The sequence below is a fragment of the Diplotaxodon limnothrissa genome, linkage group LG18 (genome assembly GCF_057381915.1).
Source record: "Diplotaxodon limnothrissa isolate DT_005_m linkage group LG18, D_limnothrissa_male_GT1.1, whole genome shotgun sequence".
Taxonomy (NCBI): domain Eukaryota; kingdom Metazoa; phylum Chordata; class Actinopteri; order Cichliformes; family Cichlidae; genus Diplotaxodon; species Diplotaxodon limnothrissa.
This window is the reverse complement of record NC_140613.1, coordinates 13,807,459-13,831,111: the sequence shown is the minus strand read 5'-3', so window position 1 is coordinate 13,831,111 and position 23,653 is coordinate 13,807,459. Positions and strand designations below refer to the sequence as shown.

The 23,653-nt window shown below is 40.7% G+C and overlaps 1 protein-coding gene across 1 annotated transcript in view; it reads left to right on the top strand.

Moving 5' to 3' along the window:
• Positions 1-23,233, top strand: part of atp6v1h (ATPase H+ transporting V1 subunit H) — a 38,545-nt gene extending 15,312 nt beyond the window's left edge. The window contains exons 10-14 of the mRNA XM_085377612.1: positions 5,917-6,095; positions 6,348-6,473; positions 12,459-12,560; positions 14,047-14,160; positions 22,841-23,233. Coding sequence (XP_085233738.1) covers positions 5,917-6,095; positions 6,348-6,473; positions 12,459-12,560; positions 14,047-14,160; positions 22,841-22,910 — 591 coding nt within the window. The 3' untranslated portion in view covers positions 22,911-23,233. The remainder of the gene's footprint in view (positions 1-5,916; positions 6,096-6,347; positions 6,474-12,458; positions 12,561-14,046; positions 14,161-22,840) is intronic.
• The last annotated feature ends 420 nt before the right edge of the window (positions 23,234-23,653 follow it).

Below are 23,653 nucleotides of genomic sequence, written 5' to 3'. Positions count from 1 at the left end.
GTGAAAGGGTTCTCTTGTGGTGATCACAAACCCAAACAGAAATATAAATCTGCAGCTTTTCCCAATTTTAATGTTTGGTCGATTCTCACCCGTCTCACCCTGTCACCCTGTTACAGCTGACTGCTGTTTGTCAGGAAACAAAACAAAGCACTTTAGCCTACATGATAAACACCAAACAGCAACTAGCTGGAAAGCGTAGTGGAGTGTGTAGCAGCTAAAGACACATATACTTTCCTCAAGTCAGTGGAAACCTAAAACAGAACTAAAAGGCTGGACTACAGGTTCATCAGGTGGCCTGAAACATGACTGTGTAACTGTTGGATGAGTAAATGGAAAAGCGTTTGTTAACACATAGTTCTTACCAGCACTTTAATTCTGATATAGAGCATGCGTTTTCTCAGACTCTGGCACAGCATATTTGCATCTAATTGGATTCTGCTCTTTATCAAAGAAGAGGAAACGAAAATGGCAACTCTAAATCAACAGATGGGGCTGCCTATAAAGAAGCAGGGCCATAAATGATACATAAATGCAATTTATGACTATGCTCCCCTTTCAGCTCCCTGCTGTGATTGTTCAAAACATCTACTGAATATTTAATGTAGTCCTAAGAGCTGTGTTCTGGACTTTGTTGTTTTTTGTTTATGCCAGGTAATGAAATCCCTATAGTGTGCTACTGACAAAACTGAATTAATGGCATAGGCCTCATTTTTTAGCTAATGTTAATGTAATTTTTAACTGCACAGAGTTAATAATTCTGACAGGGTACCAGTGCAAGTCTGGAACATATAGGAAATGCACTCAGTGGAGTAGCTTTCAGGTCTTCATCAAGCTCGCTACTGTTCTTGGGAAAAGTATAGAAATAATTACGTAGTCCTGAATGATTACACATATTATGCAGATGATTTGTTTTTTCTGTAAAAGACAGACAGCATACTAATGACACAGACTGTAAGGATCCTCTGCTTAACACATTAGTATAACTGATAGCCTGCAGTACCTGACCACCCTCAGCACACATCATCTTGAATACTAAACAAAAAATCTTTTCTACTCTGTGAAATGTCTAAAGGGAAATATGGATCTTTAAATAAAACTTTTCAGTGATAGCGTTGCTTTCATTTTTTTCAACCCAGACAGCTTCAGTGACCTTGCTCAGAGCACAATGGTGTTATAAATGGCATTGATTACATGATTGAAACATGAGCTCAGAGCTGATTTTAGAACCTAAAGTTGAGGAAGGTATTCACTGATGTCATTGTAATCTGAGTCAGTATTACAATGTTTTTATTGTTTTATTTTTTTTTTTCATTTATGCTGAAAGAAACTTATTTGACACCAAATTTATGTCCTGTTTTATGCGTGTTCTCAATCGCTGCATCTGTTTCTGGTTTTAATTTCAGCCCACAGCTTTTTCATCACACTCCTGCCAGTAGAGATGTCACATGAAGGTTTTGGTAAATGCACCCGTGAAAGATAGGGGCTTTGTTTTCTTCATTGGAACTTCACTACATTACACTTAATTAAAAGCAGTGGTGCATGGATACATCTTTACGTTAAGCGGGTTTTCTTATGAGTGTGTCAACTTGCTGTATGGTGTGTGCGTTTGAGAGCTACAAGACATTGTTTTTCACCAACAAATGGGGTATTTCTTTGTTGACACCCAGGGGTTCTGGGTGTCAACAAGGGGAAGGCTGAGATTATTTTGAGATTATTTTACAAAAATATTCAGCGCTTTTCTGCATGTTGCTATTTGTCCCAAATGTCCTAATTATGCAAATGATTCTGCTCACCACATGGGATGAGGAAAGTGACTTATTATCCAGACCATCTGGAAGTCCTTGAACACATCCTCAAAGGCAGAACTGCTGCGTTTGTGATGTGTTAGCATTAGTTTAACTGTGACTCTAAAACTTTTGTTTTGACTACTCTGTTAAGGCCTAAAAATGTTGAACCTTCTTGTAGCCACAACTCCTTAGGTGGTAACTAGGCTCTAAATATTTGGAGTGACTTGACTGTTTGATCTTTGTGAAGACATTGCAGGTTACTCTTAAAAGACATTTGTGATATATTAGTCACATTTGCTGGTGCCAGAAAAGATGGTGCCAGCAGAACACATGGCAAGGTGTCTGTCAGTTTTTGTCTTGATTAATGTTAGTTCTCTTCCTTTCTATAATATCTCTAAATGTCTTAGTACTACGTGTGTGATCACCAGTTGCCTTTAGAGATCAAAGCATCTTATGGTCTAGTTCTGAAACAAACTGCGCAAGGACAAGCTTTACCACCTTTTGACATACCTGTGCCAACTCCCTAATGCCACACCCTGGAAGAAGCTCCCAAGGAAACAGGGAAAACGGGCTGGTACACTCATCAGAGTCGGGGCTTACCTCTGTGCTTCTCATGCAACTACAGGACCAGTGGAGTACACCTTTAGATGGATCCTGCATGTTGTCCCTGGAGATCCCATAACATTGGATCAGCTTCTTCTGGTTCCCTGTTTTCCTAAGCGGCCTCGGTCCTGTGGATGTAGCATGGATCTCACAAATCTTTGCAGCCTTGCCTATGCTTGTGCTTCAGATGTCAAAATCTGCACTCTTCAAATAGCTTTATTAAATAATAGATCACCATCAAACAAGACATTTGTATTAAGCAACTTCTTAATGACAAAGTCTCAGCAGCTTGGTTTTCTGTTTTTGACAGAAACTGTGGTGAGTCTGTAGCTTTTTCTGAACTTCTTCCTCCAGACTTCACATTCTTCAGCCTCCCTTGGACCTCGGGTATGGGTGGAGGTATATGTACAGTGTTCAACATCCGTTTTCGTTGCCACCAAACACTCAAACAAACATCAATCATGTCTGCTGTGAGTCTAAACCTCTGGTCAAGGACATTCTAAATGTTCTGGACTCTTTTAACCTGACACAGTGGGTCACTGGCCCCCCTCATAAAAAAGGTCACACACTGGACTTAGTGCTATCACAGAGGTTTGGTGTGTACATGACAGAAATATCTGAATTGTGTCTCTCTGGTCATTTTCCTGCGATATTCACTATAACGTTGCGCTGCTCTTTAGATAAGTCATGCACTCTAGCACATAAAAGACAAGCGCGCAATCATCTAATAGCCCCTCAATCTAGTATCACATTTCTTCATTATAGGATAATAAATTCAGTCTGTGAAAGTGTCGAGGACAATTCTGATAGTTTTAATTCCACCTGCACTGATATCTTGGACTTAGTCGCACCACTCAGGACTAAGCGCTCTAAGCCATTTTCAGAACCCTGTTTGAATGAATATACACACACCCTTAGACATAAATGCAGCCGTGCTGAGAGGAGATGGGAAAACAATAGGTCGTATGTTTCTTTACAGGTATTTAAGGACGGTATCTCTGTTTACCAAGAGTGTTTACAGTAAAGTGTTTACTGTAAACACTCTAAATACTAATTCTATAGTTTTAGTGTCTACTTTTTAATGTTTTTAATCATATTATTAGTCCATGTAATAATTTGGTGCTGTACCTTCACCAAGTATGTATGATGATTTTTAGGCAATTTTGAGCGACACAGTTTCAGCTATTAGGCCCCCTCTCATCACCCACCGCCTCAGACCCCTGTGTGCTCAGCTTTATACAGAGATTAATTAACACTTCTTTTATTACAGGCTGTGTCCCATCATGTTTTAAATGGGCTCTTTTTAAAATCCTCTTCTTAAAAAAAACACATACTGGACCCAGCTGCTCAGGCTAATTACAGGTCCATTTCAAAGCTTCCCTTTCTTTCAAAAGTTTTAGAGAAAGTGGTCTACTCATAGTCTGAAAAGTTTCAGTCTGGTTTTAAGTCACTACATAGCACTGAGACAGCACGTTTAAGGGGTTTTAATTATATTCTTTTAACTCTGGATTCTGGCAGCCCTGCTACCCTGTTGTTGTTGGGCCTTACAGCAGCCTTCGACATGGTTAACCATGATATCCTCCTATCACATTGTAGCCTGAAAGAATCTGTTCTTCAGTGGTTTTGATCTCACTGATCTAGGAGGACCTTTTTATGTAACATGGCCCCCTACAGCTTGAACATAGCCCCTCTTTATTATGGTGTACCTCAAGGCCCAATTTTAGATCCAGCCTTGTTTGCACTGTATATGTTGACACTGGGGTCTATTTTTTCACGGTATAGCCTTTCATTTCCGTGTTTTGCAGATGACTTGCAGATCTGTTGCCTTTAAAAGCAGGGATAGACTCATTTCAGCTGTTATTGTGTTGCCTTTTGAGATGTTAAACAGTGGATGTCCTTAAATTTTTTAAACCTAAATGAATGTTTGGCAACTCTGTTACTTTATCCACTCATTGTAAGACAAATGTTAAACCCATGCCGTGTACCTTGATGGTTCGTTTAAATTGTGTAGGCAGGTGAGTGCACCAATATAGCTTTTTCCATCTGAGACAGCTAGCCAAGGTAACACCTTCCAGCTAATGCCTTTGAACACATTATTCATCTCTTCATTACTTGCAGATTGGACGTCTACAACTCTCTTTATTTCAGTTTGTACCAGTCGCCTCCAGCTCATCTGCCTCTTTACACTGGCTTCCTGTTACTTATATGATCTGATTTAAAATTTTACCTTTTGTTTTTAAATCATTAAATGGGCGAGTCTATTCTTACCCATCTTAGCTCCTATCTATTCATGCTCCAGAAAGAACCATGAGGTCTAGTTCAAAACTAATGTTATCATTCCAAGGCTTAAACTTAAGTCTCGCAGTGACAGTGCCTTCTCTGTGGCAGGTCCCACACTCTGGAATAGTCTGCTGCTATATATTAAAGCTGCACAAATGCTGGAACTTTTTTAATAGTGAAGACACTAGACACTTGTTTTAACAGCCTCAGTCATTGTTGTTCTTAGTTTTTTTGTTTTTGTTTTTTTCTTATTGTATTGTTCTTTCTTCTTCATATTTTTATTTTTATTGTCGTTGTTGTGCATTTTCCTTGTTTAGTTGCTTTTTAGTTTGTAAAGCACTTCGGAAGCTGTTGGAAATATTCGATATAAATACATTTGACTTTGACCTTGACCTAGTCATAGCTTTTCCCTAAGTGTTAGCTGTAGGGGCCAATCAAGGTATGGAGTGATTTCTTCTATCTCAGTTCCAGTGCAGAAGCCACTTCTCTTTTGAGTCACTCCAAGTGTTGCCACCACAATTTTCTCTCCATTAAAGCCTGAGGCCAGGCTCCGAGAACTTTGTCCGCAGATTTTACGTCAGAAATAGCTTTTATAATACTTGAACATTGTGTTCTTGTTGCTGGGCAACTCTACTTTTCTTTCTCTTCACACTCACTCACAACACCTGAATTTGAATCCTAGTTAAGGATGGGTATTATGAAATGTTACGATACTACAATGAGAAATACATGAAAATATAGAAAACAAATCAACTGCAAAATGGACCTGAATAAAATGACCAAACACGCACAACCGATTTCTCAAATATCAGTCTAGTCATCACAGTGATTCAGTCATAAAATCATGATGAACACATAAATAAATGCATAATGATGCTGCAGAGGTCTCCTGCTCATTGATTTCTGTATTGTGATTTAAAACAAAGGAATATTACAGCAACACAGTATAGATCGTATAGCAACATTTCTGACAGTAACAGTGTATATTTATAAATAAATTCTCATCTTTCATAAGTTGTTACAGGCAAAAACAAAAAAGGTGCAACAGGCAGATGTTTGAGGTTTAGCTCAATAAATTACTTAAACAGTTCATCATGAATGTTGAGTATTTTTTTTTTTTCATTGACTAAAAGTTAAGTATGATTTATTAGCCTGTTCGTTCATTGAGTCATTTCTGCTTTCTGATTCAGACCTCAGCTAAGTTTCTCATCAATTAGCGAATTAATAATGATCTTTTCTTTGACAGAATCTCCTGGAGAAATCGGTGGAGAGGGAGACTCGTCAGGAGTATGCACTAGCTATGATTCAGTGCAAGGTGCTGAAGCAGCTCGAGAACCTTGAGCAGCAGAAATATGATGATGAGGACATCACTGAGGACATTAAGTTCCTGCTTGAAAGGCTCGGAGAGAGTGTGCAGGATCTCAGGTACCTAATTAAGATTATTTATGAATAACATGTATTCATAGTTAGTTTACTAAACCATTATTTCTTTAAAAAATGGAGCTTGAATAAAAAGTCAAGTGTCTTTGTGCAATCCTTTTCATACAGCTACCATTAACATGTCCATATGATATTTCTGTACTTTAACTGTGCAGCGCAAATCATTCTTCTTCACATCATCAGTTAAAGTAGTTTTTGTTTTTGTCTGAGGTAATGATGTTTATTTTTGATCAACAGCTCATTTGATGAGTACAGCTCTGAACTCAAGTCTGGCCGCTTGGAGTGGAGTCCTGTACACAAGTCAGAGAAGTTCTGGCGTGAGAACGCTGTCCGCCTGAACGAGAAGAACTATGAGCTCCTCAAGTAAGCTGAAGCATCTGCTGTCATGAGATTACTCATTTTCTCCATTGCCTTTTAAAACATGATTTATTATTACCTTGACACTTCAGTAAGAGCAGAAGGACAAAGCTTCTCAAAGTGCACCTTGTTCCGATATTGAAGGGCACAAAGACTGTGATTTGTCACTTCTTATCTACTTTCGCCACAAGAGGATGTATATGTATACACATATATACACACACACATATATATATACATATATATATATATATATATATATATATATATATATATATATATATATATATATATATATATATATATATATATATATATATATATATATATATATATATATATATATATATAAATAAAACACCCAGCACGCCCCTGCGGGCGGTTTATCCTTCAAGCTCTGGTCCTCTACCAGAGGCCTGGGAGCTTGAGGGTCCTGCGCAGTATCTTAGCTGTTCCCAGGACTGCGCTCTTCTGGACAGAGATCTCCGATGTTATTCCCGGGATCTGCTGGAGCCACTCGCCTAGCTTGGGAGTCACCGCACCTAGTGCTCCGATTACCACGGGGACCACCGTTACCTTCACCCTCCACATCCTCTCGAGCTCTTCTCTGAGCCCTTGGTATTTCTCCAGCTTCTCGTGTTCCTTCTTCCTGATATTGCTGTCATTCGGAACCGCTACATCGATCACTACGGCCGTCTTCTTCTGTTTGTCTACCACCACTATGTCCGGTTGGTTAGCCACCACCATTTTGTCCGTCTGTATCTGGAAGTCCCACAGGATCTTAGCTCGGTCATTCTCCACCACCCTTGGGGGCATCTCCCATTTTGACCTCGGGACTTCTAGGTTATACTCGGCACAGATGTTCCTGTACACTATGCCGGCCACTTGGTTATGGCGTTCCATGTATGCCTTGCCTGCTAGCATCTTGCACCCTGCTGTTATGTGCTGGATTGTCTCTGGGGCATCTTTACACAGCCTGCACCTGGGGTCTTGCCTGGTGTGATAGACCCCAGCCTCTATGGATCTTGTACTCAGAGCTTGTTCTTGTGCTGCCATGATTAGTGCCTCTGTGCTGTCTTTCAGTCCAGCTTTGTCCAGCCACTGGTAGGATTTCTGGATATCAGCCACCTCCTCTATCTGCCGGTGGTACATACCGTGCAGGGCCCTGTCCTTCCATGATGGTTCCTCGTCTCCCTCCTCTTTCTTGGGTTTCTGCTGCCTGAGGTATTCACTGAGCACTCGGTCAGTTGGGGCCATCTTCCCAATGTATTCTTGGATGTTCCTTGTCTCATCCTGGACTGTGGTGCTGACACTCACCAGTCCCCGGCCCCCTTCCTTCCGCTTAGCGTACAGCCTCAGGGTGCTGGACTTGGGGTGAAACCCTCCATGCATGGTCAGGAGCTTTCTTGTCTTTATGTCAGTGGCTTCTATCTCCTCCTTTGGCCAGCCTATTACCCCAGCAGGGTACCTGATCACGGGCAGGGCGTATGTGTTGATTGCCCGGATCTTGTTCTTACCATTCAGCTGACTCCTCAGGACTTGCCTGACCCTCTGCAGGTACTTGGTGGTTGCAGCCTTTCTAGCGGCCTCTTCATGGTTCCCATTTGCCTGCGGGATCCCCAGGTACTTGTAACTGTCCTCTATGTCTGCAATGTTGCCTTCTGGTAGTTCAATCCCCTCAGTTCTGACTACCTTCCCTCTCTTTGTTACCATCCGACTACACTTCTCCAGTCCGAACAACATTCCAATGTCATTGCTGTATAGCCTGGTAGTGTGGATCAGTGAATCGATGTCTCGTTCACTCTTGGCATACAGCTTGATGTCATCCATGTACAGGAGGTGGCTGACAACTGCTCCGTTCCGTAGTCGGTATCCGTAGCCAGTCTTGTTAATGATCTCACTGAGGGGGTTCAGGCCTATGCAGAACAGCAGTGGGGACAGAGCATCTCCTTGGTAGATCCCGCACTTGATGGTAACTTGTGCTATGGGCTTGGAGTTGGCCTCTAGTGTTGTACGCCACATCCCCATTGAGTTCCTGATGAAGGCTCTTAGGGTCCCATTGATCTTGTACAATTCTAGGCATTCCAGTATCCAGCTGTGGGGCATCGAGTCATAGGCCTTCTTGTAATCAATCCAGGCAGTGCACAGGTTGGTCAGTCTGGTCTTGCAGTCTCGGCTGATTGTTCTGTCTACCAGTAGCTGGTGTTTTGCACCTCTGGTATTCTTGCCAATTCCTTTCTGTGTCCCACTCATGTATTGACCCATGTGCCTGTTCATCTTAGCCGATATGATGCCTGACAGGAGCTTCCATGTAGTACTGAGGCAGGTTATTGGTCGGTAGTTGGAGGGGACCGGTCCCTTCTTGGGGTCCTTGGGGATCAGGACCGTCCGGCCTTCAGTTAGCCATTCCGGGTGTCTCTCGTTAACTAGCAGCTGGTTCATTTGTGCTGCCAGACGCTCGTGGAGTGCAGTCAGCTTCTTCAGCCAGTAGGCGTGAACCATGTCGGGCCCTGGTGCTGTCCAACTCTTCATACTGGAGACCCTTTCTTGGATATCTGCCACTGTGATGGTTACTGGACCCTGTTCATATATATATATATATATATATATATATATATATATACATACACACATATGTATATACACACATATGTATATATATATATATGTGTGTGTGTGTGTGTGTATGTATATATGTGTGTGTGTGTGTATGTATATATATATGTGTGTGTGTATGTATATATATATGTGTGTGTGTATATATGTATAGCAAAGGTGTACTCTCAGTGGCAAGGGAACAATAAGAGAACAGCACCACCAAGGCTGGAGACAGAACAATACTGGAAGAGCATATGGGAGAAGGATGCAACCCATAACGGCAATGCTCAGTGGCTAGAGGATCTGAGGGCAGACCACAGCGACCTCCCTGAACAGGGTCCAGTAACCATCACAGTGGCAGATATCCAAGAAAGGGTCTCCAGTATGAAGAGTTGGACAGCACCAGGGCCCGACATGGTTCACACCTACTGGCTGAAGAAGCTGACTGCACTCCACGAGTGTCTGGCAGCACAAATGAACCAGCTGCTAGTTAACGAAAGACACCCGGAATGGCTAACTGAAGGCCGGACGGTCCTGATCCCCAAGGACCCCAAGAAGGGACCGGTCCCCTCCAACTACCGACCAATAACCTGCCTCAGTACTACATGGAAGCTCCTGTCAGGTATCATATCGGCTAAGATGAACAGGCACATGGGTCAATACATGAGCGGGACACAGAAAGGAATTGGCAAGAATACCAGAGGTGCAAAACACCAGCTACTGGTAGACAGAACAATCAGCCGAGACTGCAAGACCAGACTGACCAACCTGTGCACTGCCTGGATTGATTACAAGAAGGCCTATGACTCAATGCCCCACAGCTGGATACTGGAATGCCTAGAATTGTACAAGATCAATGGGACCCTAAGAGCCTTCATCAGGAACTCAATGGGGATGTGGCGTACAACACTAGAGGCCAACTCCAAGCCCATAGCACAAGTTACCATCAAGTGCGGGATCTACCAAGGAGATGCTCTGTCCCCACTGCTGTTCTGCATAGGCCTGAACCCCCTCAGTGAGATCATTAACAAGACTGGCTACGGATACCGACTACGGAACGGAGCAGTTGTCAGCCACCTCCTGTACATGGATGACATCAAGCTGTATGCCAAGAGTGAACGAGACATCGATTCACTGATCCACACTACCAGGCTATACAGCAATGACATTGGAATGTCGTTCGGACTGGAGAAGTGTAGTCGGATGGTAACAAAGAGAGGGAAGGTAGTCAGAACTGAGGGGATTGATCTACCAGAAGGCAACATTGCAGACATAGAGGACGGTTACAAGTACCTGGGGATCCCGCAGGCAAATGGGAACCATGAAGAGGCCGCTAGAAAGGCTGCAACCACCAAGTACCTGCAGAGGGTCAGGCAAGTCCTGAGGAGTCAGCTGAATGGTAAGAACAAGATCCGGGCCATCAACACATACGCCCTGCCCGTGATCAGATACCCTGCTGGGGTAATAAGCTGGCCAAAGGAGGAGATAGAAACCACTGACATAAAGACAAGAAAGCTCCTTACCATGCATGGAGGGTTTCACCCCAAGTCCAGCACCCTGAGGCTGTACGATAAGCGGAAGGAAGGGGGCCGGGGACTGGTGAGTGTCAGCACCACAGTCCAGGATGAGACAAGGAACATCCAAGAATACATTGGGAAGATGGCCCCAACTGACCGAGTGCTCAGTGAATACCTCAGGCAGCAGAAACCCAAGAAAGAGGAGGGAGACGAGGAACCATCATGGAAGGACAGGCCCCTGCACGGTATGTACCACCGGCAGATAGAGGAGGTGGCTGATATCCAGAAATCCTACCAGTGGCTGGACAAAGCTGGACTGAAAGACAGCACAGAGGCACTAATCATGGCAGCACAAGAACAAGCTCTGAGCACAAGATCCATAGAGGCTGGGGTCTATCACACCAGGCAAGACCCCAGGTGCAGGCTGTGTAAAGATGCCCCAGAGACAATCCAGCACATAACAGCAGGGTGCAAGATGCTAGCAGGCAAGGCATACATGGAACGCCATAACCAAGTGGCCGGCATAGTGTACAGGAACATCTGTGCTGAGTACAACCTGGAAGTCCCGAGGTCAAAATGGGAGATGCCCCCAAGGGTGGTGGAGAATGACCGAGCTAAGATCCTGTGGGACTTCCAGATACAGACGGACAAAATGGTGGTGGCTAACCAACCGGACATAGTGGTGGTAGACAAACAGAAGAAGGCGGCCGTAGTGATCGATGTAGCGGTTCCGAATGACAGCAATATCAGGAAGAAGGAACACGAGAAGCTGGAGAAATACCAAGGGCTCAGAGAAGAGCTCGAGAGGATGTGGAGGGTGAAGGTAACGGTGGTCCCCGTGGTAATCGGAGCACTAGGTGCGGTGACTCCCAAGCTAGGCGAGTGGCTCCAGCAGATCCCGGGAACAACATCGGAAATCTCTGTCCAGAAGAGCGCAGTCCTGGGAACAGCTAAGATACTGCGCAGGACCCTCAAGCTCCCAGGCCTCTGGTAGAGGACCCGAGCTTGAAGGATAAACCGCCCGCAGGGGCGTGCTGGGTGTTTTTTTTATATATATATATACACACACACACACACACACACACACACACACACACACACACACACACACACACACACACATACATACATACATACATACATACATACATACATACATACATACATACATACATACAACACTTGGACAGCATGCAGCCTTTCATGGCGTGACTAGATGCTGCTATGGAAAAATCCAGTTTTATACTTGACTCACAATCAGTTCTTTCGAGATACCTTCCCAATGCCTTACTTTTATCAGCTATGAGTTACACTCCCAACATCATGTGTCTGTGTTTCTGATCTAAGGACTCAGATCGCCAGAGATAAAACATCCGTTGGTGTGTGTGTGTTCTTCATTATTCGGGTCACACACTGTTGTGCTATTGACATTCTGTAAAAATCCTCATTGTCTCATCGCTGTCCCCTCTCTGTAATCAGCTCAGCCATCACCTCGGCTTAAATTAGCCTTCTGTTTTTTTAGTATTTACCCTTAAATCTCACGAAGGCTTTATTCCATGTTGAAGAAGCCACTTTTTCACTGCATGCCTTACATCTAATATCCTTGGCTTCAGAGTTTAGTGTTTGGGATTTCCAGTTTTAAAGTAGCACTAACCTTGGCTTAGTGAGAATAAGAGCGTTTCTACTTAGAAAACTGCTTTAAAGAAAGTAATCTCAGCTCTTATATTTTTCTTGAAGCTTTCTCAGAAAAATCTTTGCCTAGAAGCGTCTTTAAGGATATGTGATTGAGATCAGTAAGAATTAAGTGATTGAATCTTTTTTATGCAAACAGACCTCTGCATTTTAATGTTTTATTTTCACTGTGTTTCTTTGAAAGGATTTTGACGAGGCTGTTGGAAGTGTCCGATGATCCTCAGGTTATAGCAGTGGCAGCTCATGACATTGGAGAGTATGTGCGGCATTATCCACGTGGTAAAAGGTGAGATGTTAAGCATAAATACTATTAGATATTCACTAAAATCTATTAAAGATTTTTTTTGAAGATCACCTCCCACACACCCTGCCTCAAATGACAGCCCATCGTTGTAACGGAGTTGTTTTATGCTGGCTTTGCCTAGCACAGTTTGCCCTTGACACCAGATTTTTGGCAGTGGTAATCATTTAAGGCTTTGTGTGTTTCTCGTTTTATACAGTCACATCTAATCTGACTGCTCCATGCAGATTGTGCCAGTCGGGTGTTGCGTAGTAATGTTCTGTTCATCTGTTTGTTGTTTAATGGTCACTGGCAAACATCTCATTACTGCCATCTCACCTGCCAGTAATATTATTTAACATACTTCAGTGATACTTAAATAGTCTTTTTTTTTTTTTTTAATAAATCAAATCTACTCAAACTTAAAGGTACCCAAAATGTGTCAATTGTGACTAACAATTTATGCCAAACCAAAGTAAGTTTGGAGAGATTGAGGTAAGTGCTGGAGGAAGGAAGCAAAGTGAGCAGAGGCAAGAAAGAATATGTTTGTGGATGAGAGGGAGATAGGTGAAACAGTAAGGATAGCAAATATTAGTTATATGAGTTCAAATAGAGACAAGTCTGGCTGGACTTGACGAGGTTCAGTCACTATCTTTCCTGGCACAAACACAGTGTGAGGCATGATTTGTGAAAAAAGAGTGAAAGGGAAAGTTTACAATATGTTATTGTCACCTGCTACTATGGTTTGGAGACTAGGGCACTGACAAAAAGACAGGAGGCTGAGCTTGAGGTGGCAGATGTTTGGATTGTCATTGGGAATGAGCAGAATGTCAGGATTAGATGTGAGTATATCAGAGGGAGAGCTCAGGGTGGGTAGTTTGGTGGAGATCCCGAACAGAACTCAGACAGTTGGTTTAATGTGGAGCAGCAGAAGCTCTACCTGACTAGCAGAACTCCTCATTTAATCACAAGTCAGCACAGGCCTAAACAACCAAAATAGTTTATTTACCCAATTTATGTGCCTTGTTGAATTTAAGTGCCATTTGAGAGGATGATTCAGTGGGGGAATTTGATCCAGGGTCTTCAGTATGAACCCAGTGATCCTCTAACAAAGTGAACTTCAGGGTCAGTGCTGTGAAGACAAACTGGCAGTTCAGTAATATATATACACTGCAATTCATTCAGAATATCATGCACCTGGATGGAATAAGTTCACCCAATGGAAATGCGTAATAGTATCAGTGCTAGCACCTACTTTTTCTTTGATCAAACCTTTTGCGTTAATATTACAAGCATTACATCTGGTTTCCTTTTCACTGTGTTTTATCCTTTCACAAAGGCCAGTGACCCTGTATTAGATACACAGAAAATTTCACCTAGGCTGGATTAGATTACATGATGGCTCACTGAATGACCTAAAATACGAAAATAGTACCTGTTTACTGTATATAAAACCTCTGTCCCATTATTCCCTATAACACTCCCATTTCAGAGTAATTGAGCAGCTCGGTGGAAAACAGCTTGTGATGAATCATATGCACCATGAGGACCAGCTAGTCCGGTACAACGCCCTGTTGGCTGTGCAGAAGCTGATGGTCCACAACTGGTATGAGCACTTTTTATAGCTTCTGTTTGATGTAACTCACTCACATGAACTTAACCTTAAAGCATTAGCTGAACTTTCCTGACATGAAAAAAAACCAATCAGCTACAGCTACACGCTAGTGATTAAAGACCATGCACACCCTCATGCATATTATGATTTACTCTGGCTGATTAGACATCCGCTAAGGTTAACGTGAGCGGAGATTGGTTGGAAATGACACAAGGTCAGTGAACAGTCATACTGATGAGAATGCTGAAGATGCAAAAATGATCAGAAAGAGGCAAATTAGTTGTTGACCTAAAACAATCTAAAAAAGTTAGTCATGTAAGACTATATTGGATGGTCAATGAAAATTTCATTTTTGAGCATTTAGTCATCATAGCTAGGGAGATTGATATGTTTCGCTTATTTAAACTTTATTTAAACCCATAATTAAAATAATGTAGATGTAAAGCCAATAATGGAAAATGTGAGTTAGCACAAGTGTGATGTATACACTGAAAATCACATTTTTACACATTGTATCTGTGTCCTGCATGCAGCATCTTGAATAAAAATGTTTAAATATGGTTAGATTTTGTAACTTTCATTTAAGGAGGAAGAGGCCATGCAATCTCTCAAATTTGCCTCAGACATATGAGAGAAAAAAAGCACTTTTATATCCTAAAACGTGACTGGAGAGGCGTTTTTAGGATTCTGCCTTTGTGCGTTTGATGTGCTGTTGGCTAATCAGGCTAATGCAGGGTGAGAGCCGGTTGTCTGAATTTTTGTTTACATTTACTTGAATTATGGTCGGAACGTGTCCTCACTGGCCTGAAAGCAAGTGTAATGAGGCAAAATAACTGTGTGGACAGCAGGGCTGCGCTGGGGTCAGATCAAGATGTGCATGACTTAGGTTCAAAATATTGACAGACTAGGATGTTCCACAAAATGTCAAATGTGCTGGGCTGTATGTTTCTCATGTCACGAATTTACCCAGAGTGAACTTTACATAGATAGTGTCTTTCCTCTGCTTCTCAGTCTTACAGAAAATAACTTGAATGATCTTATTTGCCAAAAGTAGATTGATTTAGATGATTGTTCACACTATTTTGCAACTTGTGGCTGGCATAAATGTGTTCAAGTAAATTTCAGCTGGTAATTACAGCATCAAGAAAGATCAGTTAGAAAATGCTACAGTGGTGCTATGGCACCTTAATTTAGTGTATCATGTACATATCTATCATTCATATTCTTAACCTGCAGACTGAGATTGCAGCAACCTTTTAGGGGGATCACAACCCCACTTGTGCATCATGGATTGAATACACTTGTGTCTGATACAGACTGTAAGATGATAACACCCACTGAATTGTTGGCTACAGCATTTTGCTGCAATTACTCTGCTCTTTTCTTCCATATCTCATTATCAGTTGCACAGTTATAATTACCACTAACAGCTGGATTAAAATATTATGCAAACAAGCTTCTGCTGCTTCTCTGTTGAAATTCCAAATATTTTGTTTGACACTTCCATCTGCTGGGGTTCATGCCCACCTTTGGAGTTCTCACACTTTGTGATGCATATTTATCTTCATAGCCAAAATTTGCAAACTGTATGGCTAACTTTTGTCTTTTTTTTTTTTTTTTATTCTTAGGCTCTTTAGACCCATTGCAAGCACCATTATAAACTCGTCATGCTTGATTTTACTTAGGTTAAGTCACCACTAGCAACATTTTCCGGACATCCACTTCACCTCCCCGTCTTTGTGTGTGTCTTCTGTGTACTGGATTTCTTGGAAACAATAAAAATGAAAGCCAACTAGCATTAAGTGGGAATATGTTTGTTTTTGCTGCCACTATCTAAAACACACACTTTCAGTTTCCTGAGCAACTCTGGATGGAGGTATTATGATTAATATTACAGTGATGTTCCAAGTGGGCAATGTGATCAGTCATGCGTGGACAGAAGTTTATTTGTTTGAAATACCACTAAGAGTTACAGAAAGGGAGGAAGAACATTGGGTTCAGTGACTTGAAATTTCCAGAAAGCTCAAAGATCATTTACAGTCAGTGATGGGAATAACGGCGTTGCAAGTAACGGCGTTGCAAGTAACGGCATTACAAGTAACGCCGTTACTAACGCCGTTACTTTTTTCAGTAACGAGTAATCTAACTAATTACTATTCCTATCGTTACAACGCCGTTACAGTTACTAACAAGAAAATGCGGTCCGTTACTATTTTTCAACAAACAGACGGTTGAAGCTGTGTTCAGCTTACGGCATCTTATATCAGTTGCACGGAAGTAGCTGCCTACGTAAGTAATCTGGACGCTACAGCTTTAAGCAGCTGCGCGCGCTCCCGCGGACGATAATCACGATCACTGTCTAGCACGACACCTGGAGCTAAGAGGGCAAAACGATCGCATGAGTCCTGCTGTTTGACTGAGGAAGAATAGAGTATTCGTGGTAAGCCAATCACATGACCACTTAAAGACAAAGCAACAAGGTGATAGATACCAGTTTTTAAATTGTGTTGATAGGCCAATATATATACGCGGCGTTTTTTCCTCAATAGTTTCGTCACGTAAGGACAGCGCTAGCAAGCACTCTCTGCTTATGACCCCCCCAAGGGGAAGTTTTAGGAGTGTGAGAGAGAGAGAGCGAGAGAGAGAGAAAGACAGCAGAAAAGGAGAGAGAGCGAGTTTTGAGATGTGAGAGATTTGTGACGTTTAGCTTGTTTGGAGTGTGTAGTTAATGTGTTGTCTTGTGTAGTCAGTGTGTAGTGTTGTGGATAGTTTTGTGTTGTGTGTCAGAACAATGAGGTGACTGCTGTCTCCAGGTAGAAACAGGAGTGATACTCCTGCTGCTGTCACACCTGCAGGTATCAGGCTGTGATGTTCTCCTTCATAGTGGACAGAAAAAAAATTTTTGTGGCACAAATAATTTGTGTGGCATCTTATTGAATGCAGAACAGCTGATTGTTCTGTAAATAGTTTGAAATGGTTATTTAAAAAATCAAGATAAAAGGTAAATGGATGCAAATAACTTTGTTTGCAAAACTTGTACATAGGATTTTAAAATTGACAATTTATATTTGCATTTAAAGTTATGAAATATGATTCGTTAAACATGTTTGTGGTTGTTACAGTAAAAAATATAACTTTTTCTACTCTGATTTTATGTTTTTTGTCTGATTTTAGATCAATTGTGTTAATACAGTATGTAAAAATGAAAACATAACTGTAAATTCAGACATGTGAGGTTGGGCTGAAAAGGATGATACCAAACAAGGCAAAGTAAATAGTTTTTAAAGGTGAAATGTGGAGGGAAAATCAAAAGTAGTTAAAAATGGCCAATTATACCCTGGACCCCAGAGGGTTAAACTTTTTTCTTTTCTTTTTTTTAAAGTAACGCAATAGTTACTTTTCAAGTAATTAATTACTTTTAGACTATTGTAACTCAGTTACTAACTCAGTTACTTTTTTGAAGAAGTAACTAATAACTATAATTAATTACTTTTTCAAAGTAACTTGCCCAACACTGTTTACAGTACTGTGGAAACGTGTTGAGACACTCCTTATTTCTTTATATTTTGGTAGGAAAATATGTAACAGGTACAGCAACTATAAATGGAATTTCAAAATATATGGCAAAAATAAAGTTTGTACAATTCTAACGAGCTTGAAAGTCAATATTTGGTGCGACCACGTTTTTCTTTTACAAAGCCGGAACGTCTTCAGGAATAATTCTCCTGGCTTCTTGCAGGACATTCAGATCTGTTCTTTGGATGCTGGTTTCCTTTTTGTTCCGTTCTCTTTTACGATTGTCCTGCAAAGCTTTAGTACTACTGATGTCTGGGCTCTGGGGAGGCCAATCCATGACTGATAGTATGCACTTATTTATCCAGGTATTCTTTTACTGCCTTGGCAGTGTCTTTAGGATCACTATCAGGCTGAAAAATAGCGTTGCCAATCAGAAGCTTTTCTGATGGTATTGCATGGTGGATCAAAATCTGAAGGTTCCAATTTGTGTTAATAATTCCATCAATTTTGACAAGATCACCAACAAAACTCACTGACATGTAGCCCAAAGCTTTTAGAGAGTGTCCACTGTGTTTTACAGATGGCTTTAGACGCTCACTGTTGTAACTCTCTCCTGACATCCTCTGTAATTATCTGTACTGATGAAAAATTGAACCAATAATGTCAAATCTGGCATCATCACTCTATAAGACCTGTTGCCGGTGATTATCACTCCAATTCTTGTATAATTTGGCATACCTCAGCCTTATCTCCCCGTTTCCCTTCCTTAAAAATGGTTTGTTGACAGCCACACTTTCACTGAGACCATTTCTGATGAGACTTTTGCAAACAGTACACAATTCAGCTGAAAGGTCAAATGCATCTCTCAGGTCTTCTATCAGGTCTTTGATGGATTTTTCTTTCTTTCTTAGGGGCAGGACTTTCAGATACTGTTCATATCCTGCACATAGTTTTTTTTAATGCCTGCTATTTCTTCTGTTCTCCTCTACTTTCCAGTTTTCTTGTTTCTTTTTGAGGACACACTGAACACCATGCTAAAATGTGCCATGCTTTGAGTAACTCTTTGAAAACCACCTTGTTGGTACAAAAATACTTTTTTATGCCTGTAAAATTGTTGTATCTTTGGTATTTTCATTCAACTAAAGAAAACTTTCTTATGCTTTAATTATTCAAAAGTCAGTGCTAAGTTGTTCAACAAGCAAGAAACAAATAAGACAAACTAAAATCAACAAAAAATATTTTTTTCTGAATATGATCAAGTACAAGGATTAAGCATGAAAATGTATGAAAAATGCATGAATGTGTGGCTACGTAGAAGCAAAATATAAATGAAATGAAGTAGAACGTAGAATCGTATATAAGCATCACCTCTGCATTTACTGCATGCCATAAATTAGCTTCCGTATCTTGTTTGAGATTCTCCTGTTTTTACGTGGGGAATAAAAATGAAAGAGTCAGAGTGAAGTTAAAGAATGTTAAGTTCAAATGAAGGTGGAAGAATTGAGTATTAAAACAGGAGGAGAAAAAACCTGAAGGCTGCATACGAATGTTTTACTTCAAAAAATGAAAAGCAGGGATTACAACTGTGTATGAAGTCTGGTTTAAAATGGATGCAAAACTTCTGCACACGCCTGAATACAAGACTAAGTAAATTAAATTTTATATGGAAATTGACATTTTGTTTGACAGCTTTTTTCTTTTATTCTTCCCTTGTAGCTTTTGAAAGCAGCAGCTCATAATTTTAATGCCCAGCACATAAATCACATTTAAAGACATTCACCTGTCCTCATTTATGCAGGTAGTTCTTATAAGACACCCTCCATCCACACCTACCTCTTGTGTAGGGCATGTTGAGCAACGTTGGTGGTTTTTTTGTAAAATAAAACATAATAATTAAAGAAAGGAATGTTGCTCATGCCATATTTCTCCATTAAGATGAACACTTTGTTACTAGTTTCAGTCCTCATAACACGACCTCCTAATGTGAGGGGGTGAGCTATTTCTCAAGGTTTTTTCGTCATACTGAAGAATCTGCTGCCTACACTCATTGCCTGCGTGAAAACAGAGGTGTGTGAATGAGATGAGAACTTTTTTTTTTCTTTTTTTTTTTTAATTACAATGAAGAGTTTTTCAAAGCCGCTTCCCTTACCCGCTGTCACCTTGAGTGGGTTGACTTGTCGTTTCTAATATAACATTTTCTTGTTCCTACCTTTCTGAGGCCCCTGATGTCATGACAACAGCATGCTTGAATGTGCGCAAACTGTTATCTGGTCATTGTTTTTGACGTGTTTCTAAATCTCCAGCAAGCTTTGACTGAATGGTGTTTTTGCCAATAAGCTCCATAACTCCACGGTTGTCGTTTAAGCCTTAAGCTATCGCTGGTCCAGCCACCTTTATGCTGTGCTTGTCTCAGTTACAGTCAGTCCTCTCTACTGACATTTGACATGTTCATGATATAGTATTGGTTTGCCTTTCATACAGTAGCCTGGCTTTTTTTGCCAAACAAACTCAAATCTGTGCTCCGAGTCACTGTGAACTGTCTCCTTTTTTAAATTTGATTGATGATTTCCCATATTCTTGTTTGTATTCTAACATTATTATAGATTCAGGTGTTTCTGTCAAATACTGTAACAAATACAGACACGCTACCTTTACTGAATGTACACAGATGGTGTTTACATGTATAGTCACTCCCCAAAGGCCGCTCGGAGCAAAGAGAGATGCTGTTTGTTTTATAATGCAGTGCAAATTTAAAACAATACTACAAAAGAATCAGCTTATGTTGAATAAGTCTTAGCACCAGTGTTTACTTTCCTGAAAACCACAATGCTGTATTTAGTCCTAGGGTTATTACTCAAAAAAGTAATGTATTACACATTATTCTGTATTTTTCTTTAAAGTAATTCAGTACATTTCCTGCTGGAGAAAGTCATTACACACGTTACACACATACTCGTTACACACATGCAATCTTTTTTTACATATGAAAACCAGCACAAAGAGACTTCAGAGTGATCGCCATAGCGATTCTACTATAGAAGTATGAACAGGTAGAAACGTAGGCTGCAAGTCTGACTGCCCGTCAGTTTGTTACCCATTAAAGATCAGGACCTGGCTGCTGTGCTGGGGTCAGCATTCACTCAGATTGTTACTGGTTTTGTCCACTTTAGCATCACGTTCTCTTCCTTTTGTGCTATAAAAGTATGTCCATATCTACACTCCTAAAAAGTCGTAGATCTCTTTTTGATCTACAACTTTGACTTGAGCTGATTGTTGTGCAAGTGCACAGGAAGAAAAAACATGTATGTTTGTTTGTTTGAATTTTTTCGGCAGTGAAAAGATTACTGAAGAACTTTTGTAACAAAAGTAACAAAAGTAACAAAATAATTGTAACTGTAATATAATTACTGTGGCGTGTTACATTACTGCATTAATGAAAATTGTAACACAGCTGCACGGTGGGTGCAGGATTTTTGTAAACAGTCGAACAAGCTGCCGTTCTTGTGAAACGGTCGTGTAGCAGAAACTGTGTGAAAAGAAAATCTATTTTTGATCAGCTGTATGTGTCTTTCACCTCAGCACCACGGGCAAGCACTTACTGCCATTTCATTTGTCATTTCTTAAGTAGAGGCATGGCACGTGTGGTTGTATAGCCAATTTTAAAAGCAAAAATATAAAAAATAAAATAAAAGGAGAGACAAGTTTAAACAAGAATTTATAGAATAAACAAAAGGTGGCACATTAGATTTATTGTAGTTCACTTTGGACAGCTGTCTGCAAAATGAAATATTAGATAACATCTTGACAGTAAAAACTAACTTTGAGTGTCCGCTGATTTTACTGTGGCTAATACTTCTTAATATCATGCAGTGTTTCATGTCCAAGACTCATTTCACTGTGTCTTACAACAGAGACATATGAAAAGGTGCCTTGGCTGCGGGACACTAACTTCATCAGTCATCCTACCAATTATTGCTATTTGCCTTTTTTTTTGTAATCTCACTGGCAGTGCTCTAAATCAGCGTACTGTAACTGATTTTTGAGAATGGGCTGAAGGTTATCTCTGACAGCTCCAGCAGTTGGTGTGCCGTGCTTTGACCCTGCATGAATTAGAGAAAATCCAAAATAAAGTCAAGCTCATGCACCCAGGTCTGTTTTTTAAAGTCATCCATGTCACCCATGATGAGTGTATGTGAAGTTCTGTACAAGCCTGTGGATGGGGGTTAGAGGAGGGTTAGCTAAAGATCAAAGGCTTAAAAGCTCTTATATGTCTTGGATCATATTTGAGTTGATCTATAGCAGCTTGTGGTTTTACCAGCCTGGTTGTTTGGTCAATATTTAACAAAGAGGTATTTGGTATTTTCAGTAAGAGAGGTATGAGACGAACACATGAAAGTACTGTGCTGTTGTTTGGAAAAAGCTTTTTGCTGCTTCTGCGTTGGATGCATATTGTACTGTTTTATCTCACTGCTGTGATTCATTCTCATAATAGGGCAAATAAAAAAATAACCTCCTTCAAAAATAGAAGTGTACAGTGGTTTCATAAAGACATCCTTACGGCGCTGTTGCTTTGTAGAAAAGGAGAATAGTGATGAGTCTAAGCGTGCATATTTTTAAGGAGAAAATATTCTCTGTCGTTATGAGTATTCACCATTCCCATTTTTAGACTATTGAGAGGCATTTGATATTTCTGCTGCTGATAATTTGAGTGTCATGAAGCATATCTAAAAATGTTACTGCCAAGAAGAAACATGAAGCCGAACTGTGACCTTTCAAAGTAATATATAATGGGTCTATATTTCAGCATTACATCATGTCAGGATACCTGGGAGAAGCTCATATTGTTAAAATGAGAAGCTTCATTAAAAACCTGTTTTCACATTAAAGGATATAAAAGATCCAGAATCCACCCAATCAGAGAATAGATTGAAGTGAAAACATTCAGGCAGGTGGTGATCGGGGTGGATATTATCCTCCATTTATCAGAACTTCAAATGCTTACCGGTTATGTTTTGATTTAAGGAAAAATATGTACTGTTATAAATATTTCTTTGTTCCTTGTAACAGGAGGTATGGCCTTATTTGACAGCATGTTTAGTGTTTCTTGCTTTTTCAGTCTGTAAAAACAAACAAACAAACTGTTTCTCTTTCACAGGGAGTACCTTGGAAGACAACTGCAGTCCACTGATCAGCAGCAGGCTCCAGCGGTGGCTGCTCGAAGCTGAACACTGAATGGTCATGTGTGTTTGTGTCTCATTTTGTGGACGAGTGTGAACTGTACGCAGATTGGCAATTGTAATGATCAGCTCTTTGTTTTTGTGTAATGACTTGAAAAATCAAACGGTGCGATTTCCGCTTCTACACGCACCCCAAATGATCCTCGATGTTCCTCGATTTCCTTGATGTTCTGTCGTGCTTCGTGTTGTGACTCCAAGATAAGTAATGCTTGATTAAAGCCGCACTTTGTGTGTCTGTGATGATGTACAAAACTGCAAGTTATTTAAGTCTTAAGTCTGTAAAACATATGAATACCAATAAAAATACTTATCTGTGACATTCCTGTCCTGCACATCCTTTTACTGAGAGGTTGATGAGAAACGAAAGCTGAATAACAAAGAGATTTTCAGACGTGACAGCATTATTGAGCTTTCTTATCAGCCCATATGCAATTGGCTCCCCAGCAGTGGCAGCAGGGTGGCTAATGAAATATTTATTTATTTATTTGAGGTCATCTTCACTAGCTCCTGCCTTTGAAGGGAAACAGATGTGTTAGGAAGTTAAAGTGGCTTGTGGAATTAATTGTAATAATTAGAGTGCTCTTTAGTGAAAACACTCACCGGCCACTTTATTAGATACAACAACTCATTGTATGTGATTAGCCAACTGCATGGGAGCTGTCAGTGCATTCAGGCACGTAGACGTGATCAAGACAGTACTGGTGGTTGTTGATCAAAGACAGGAAATACGG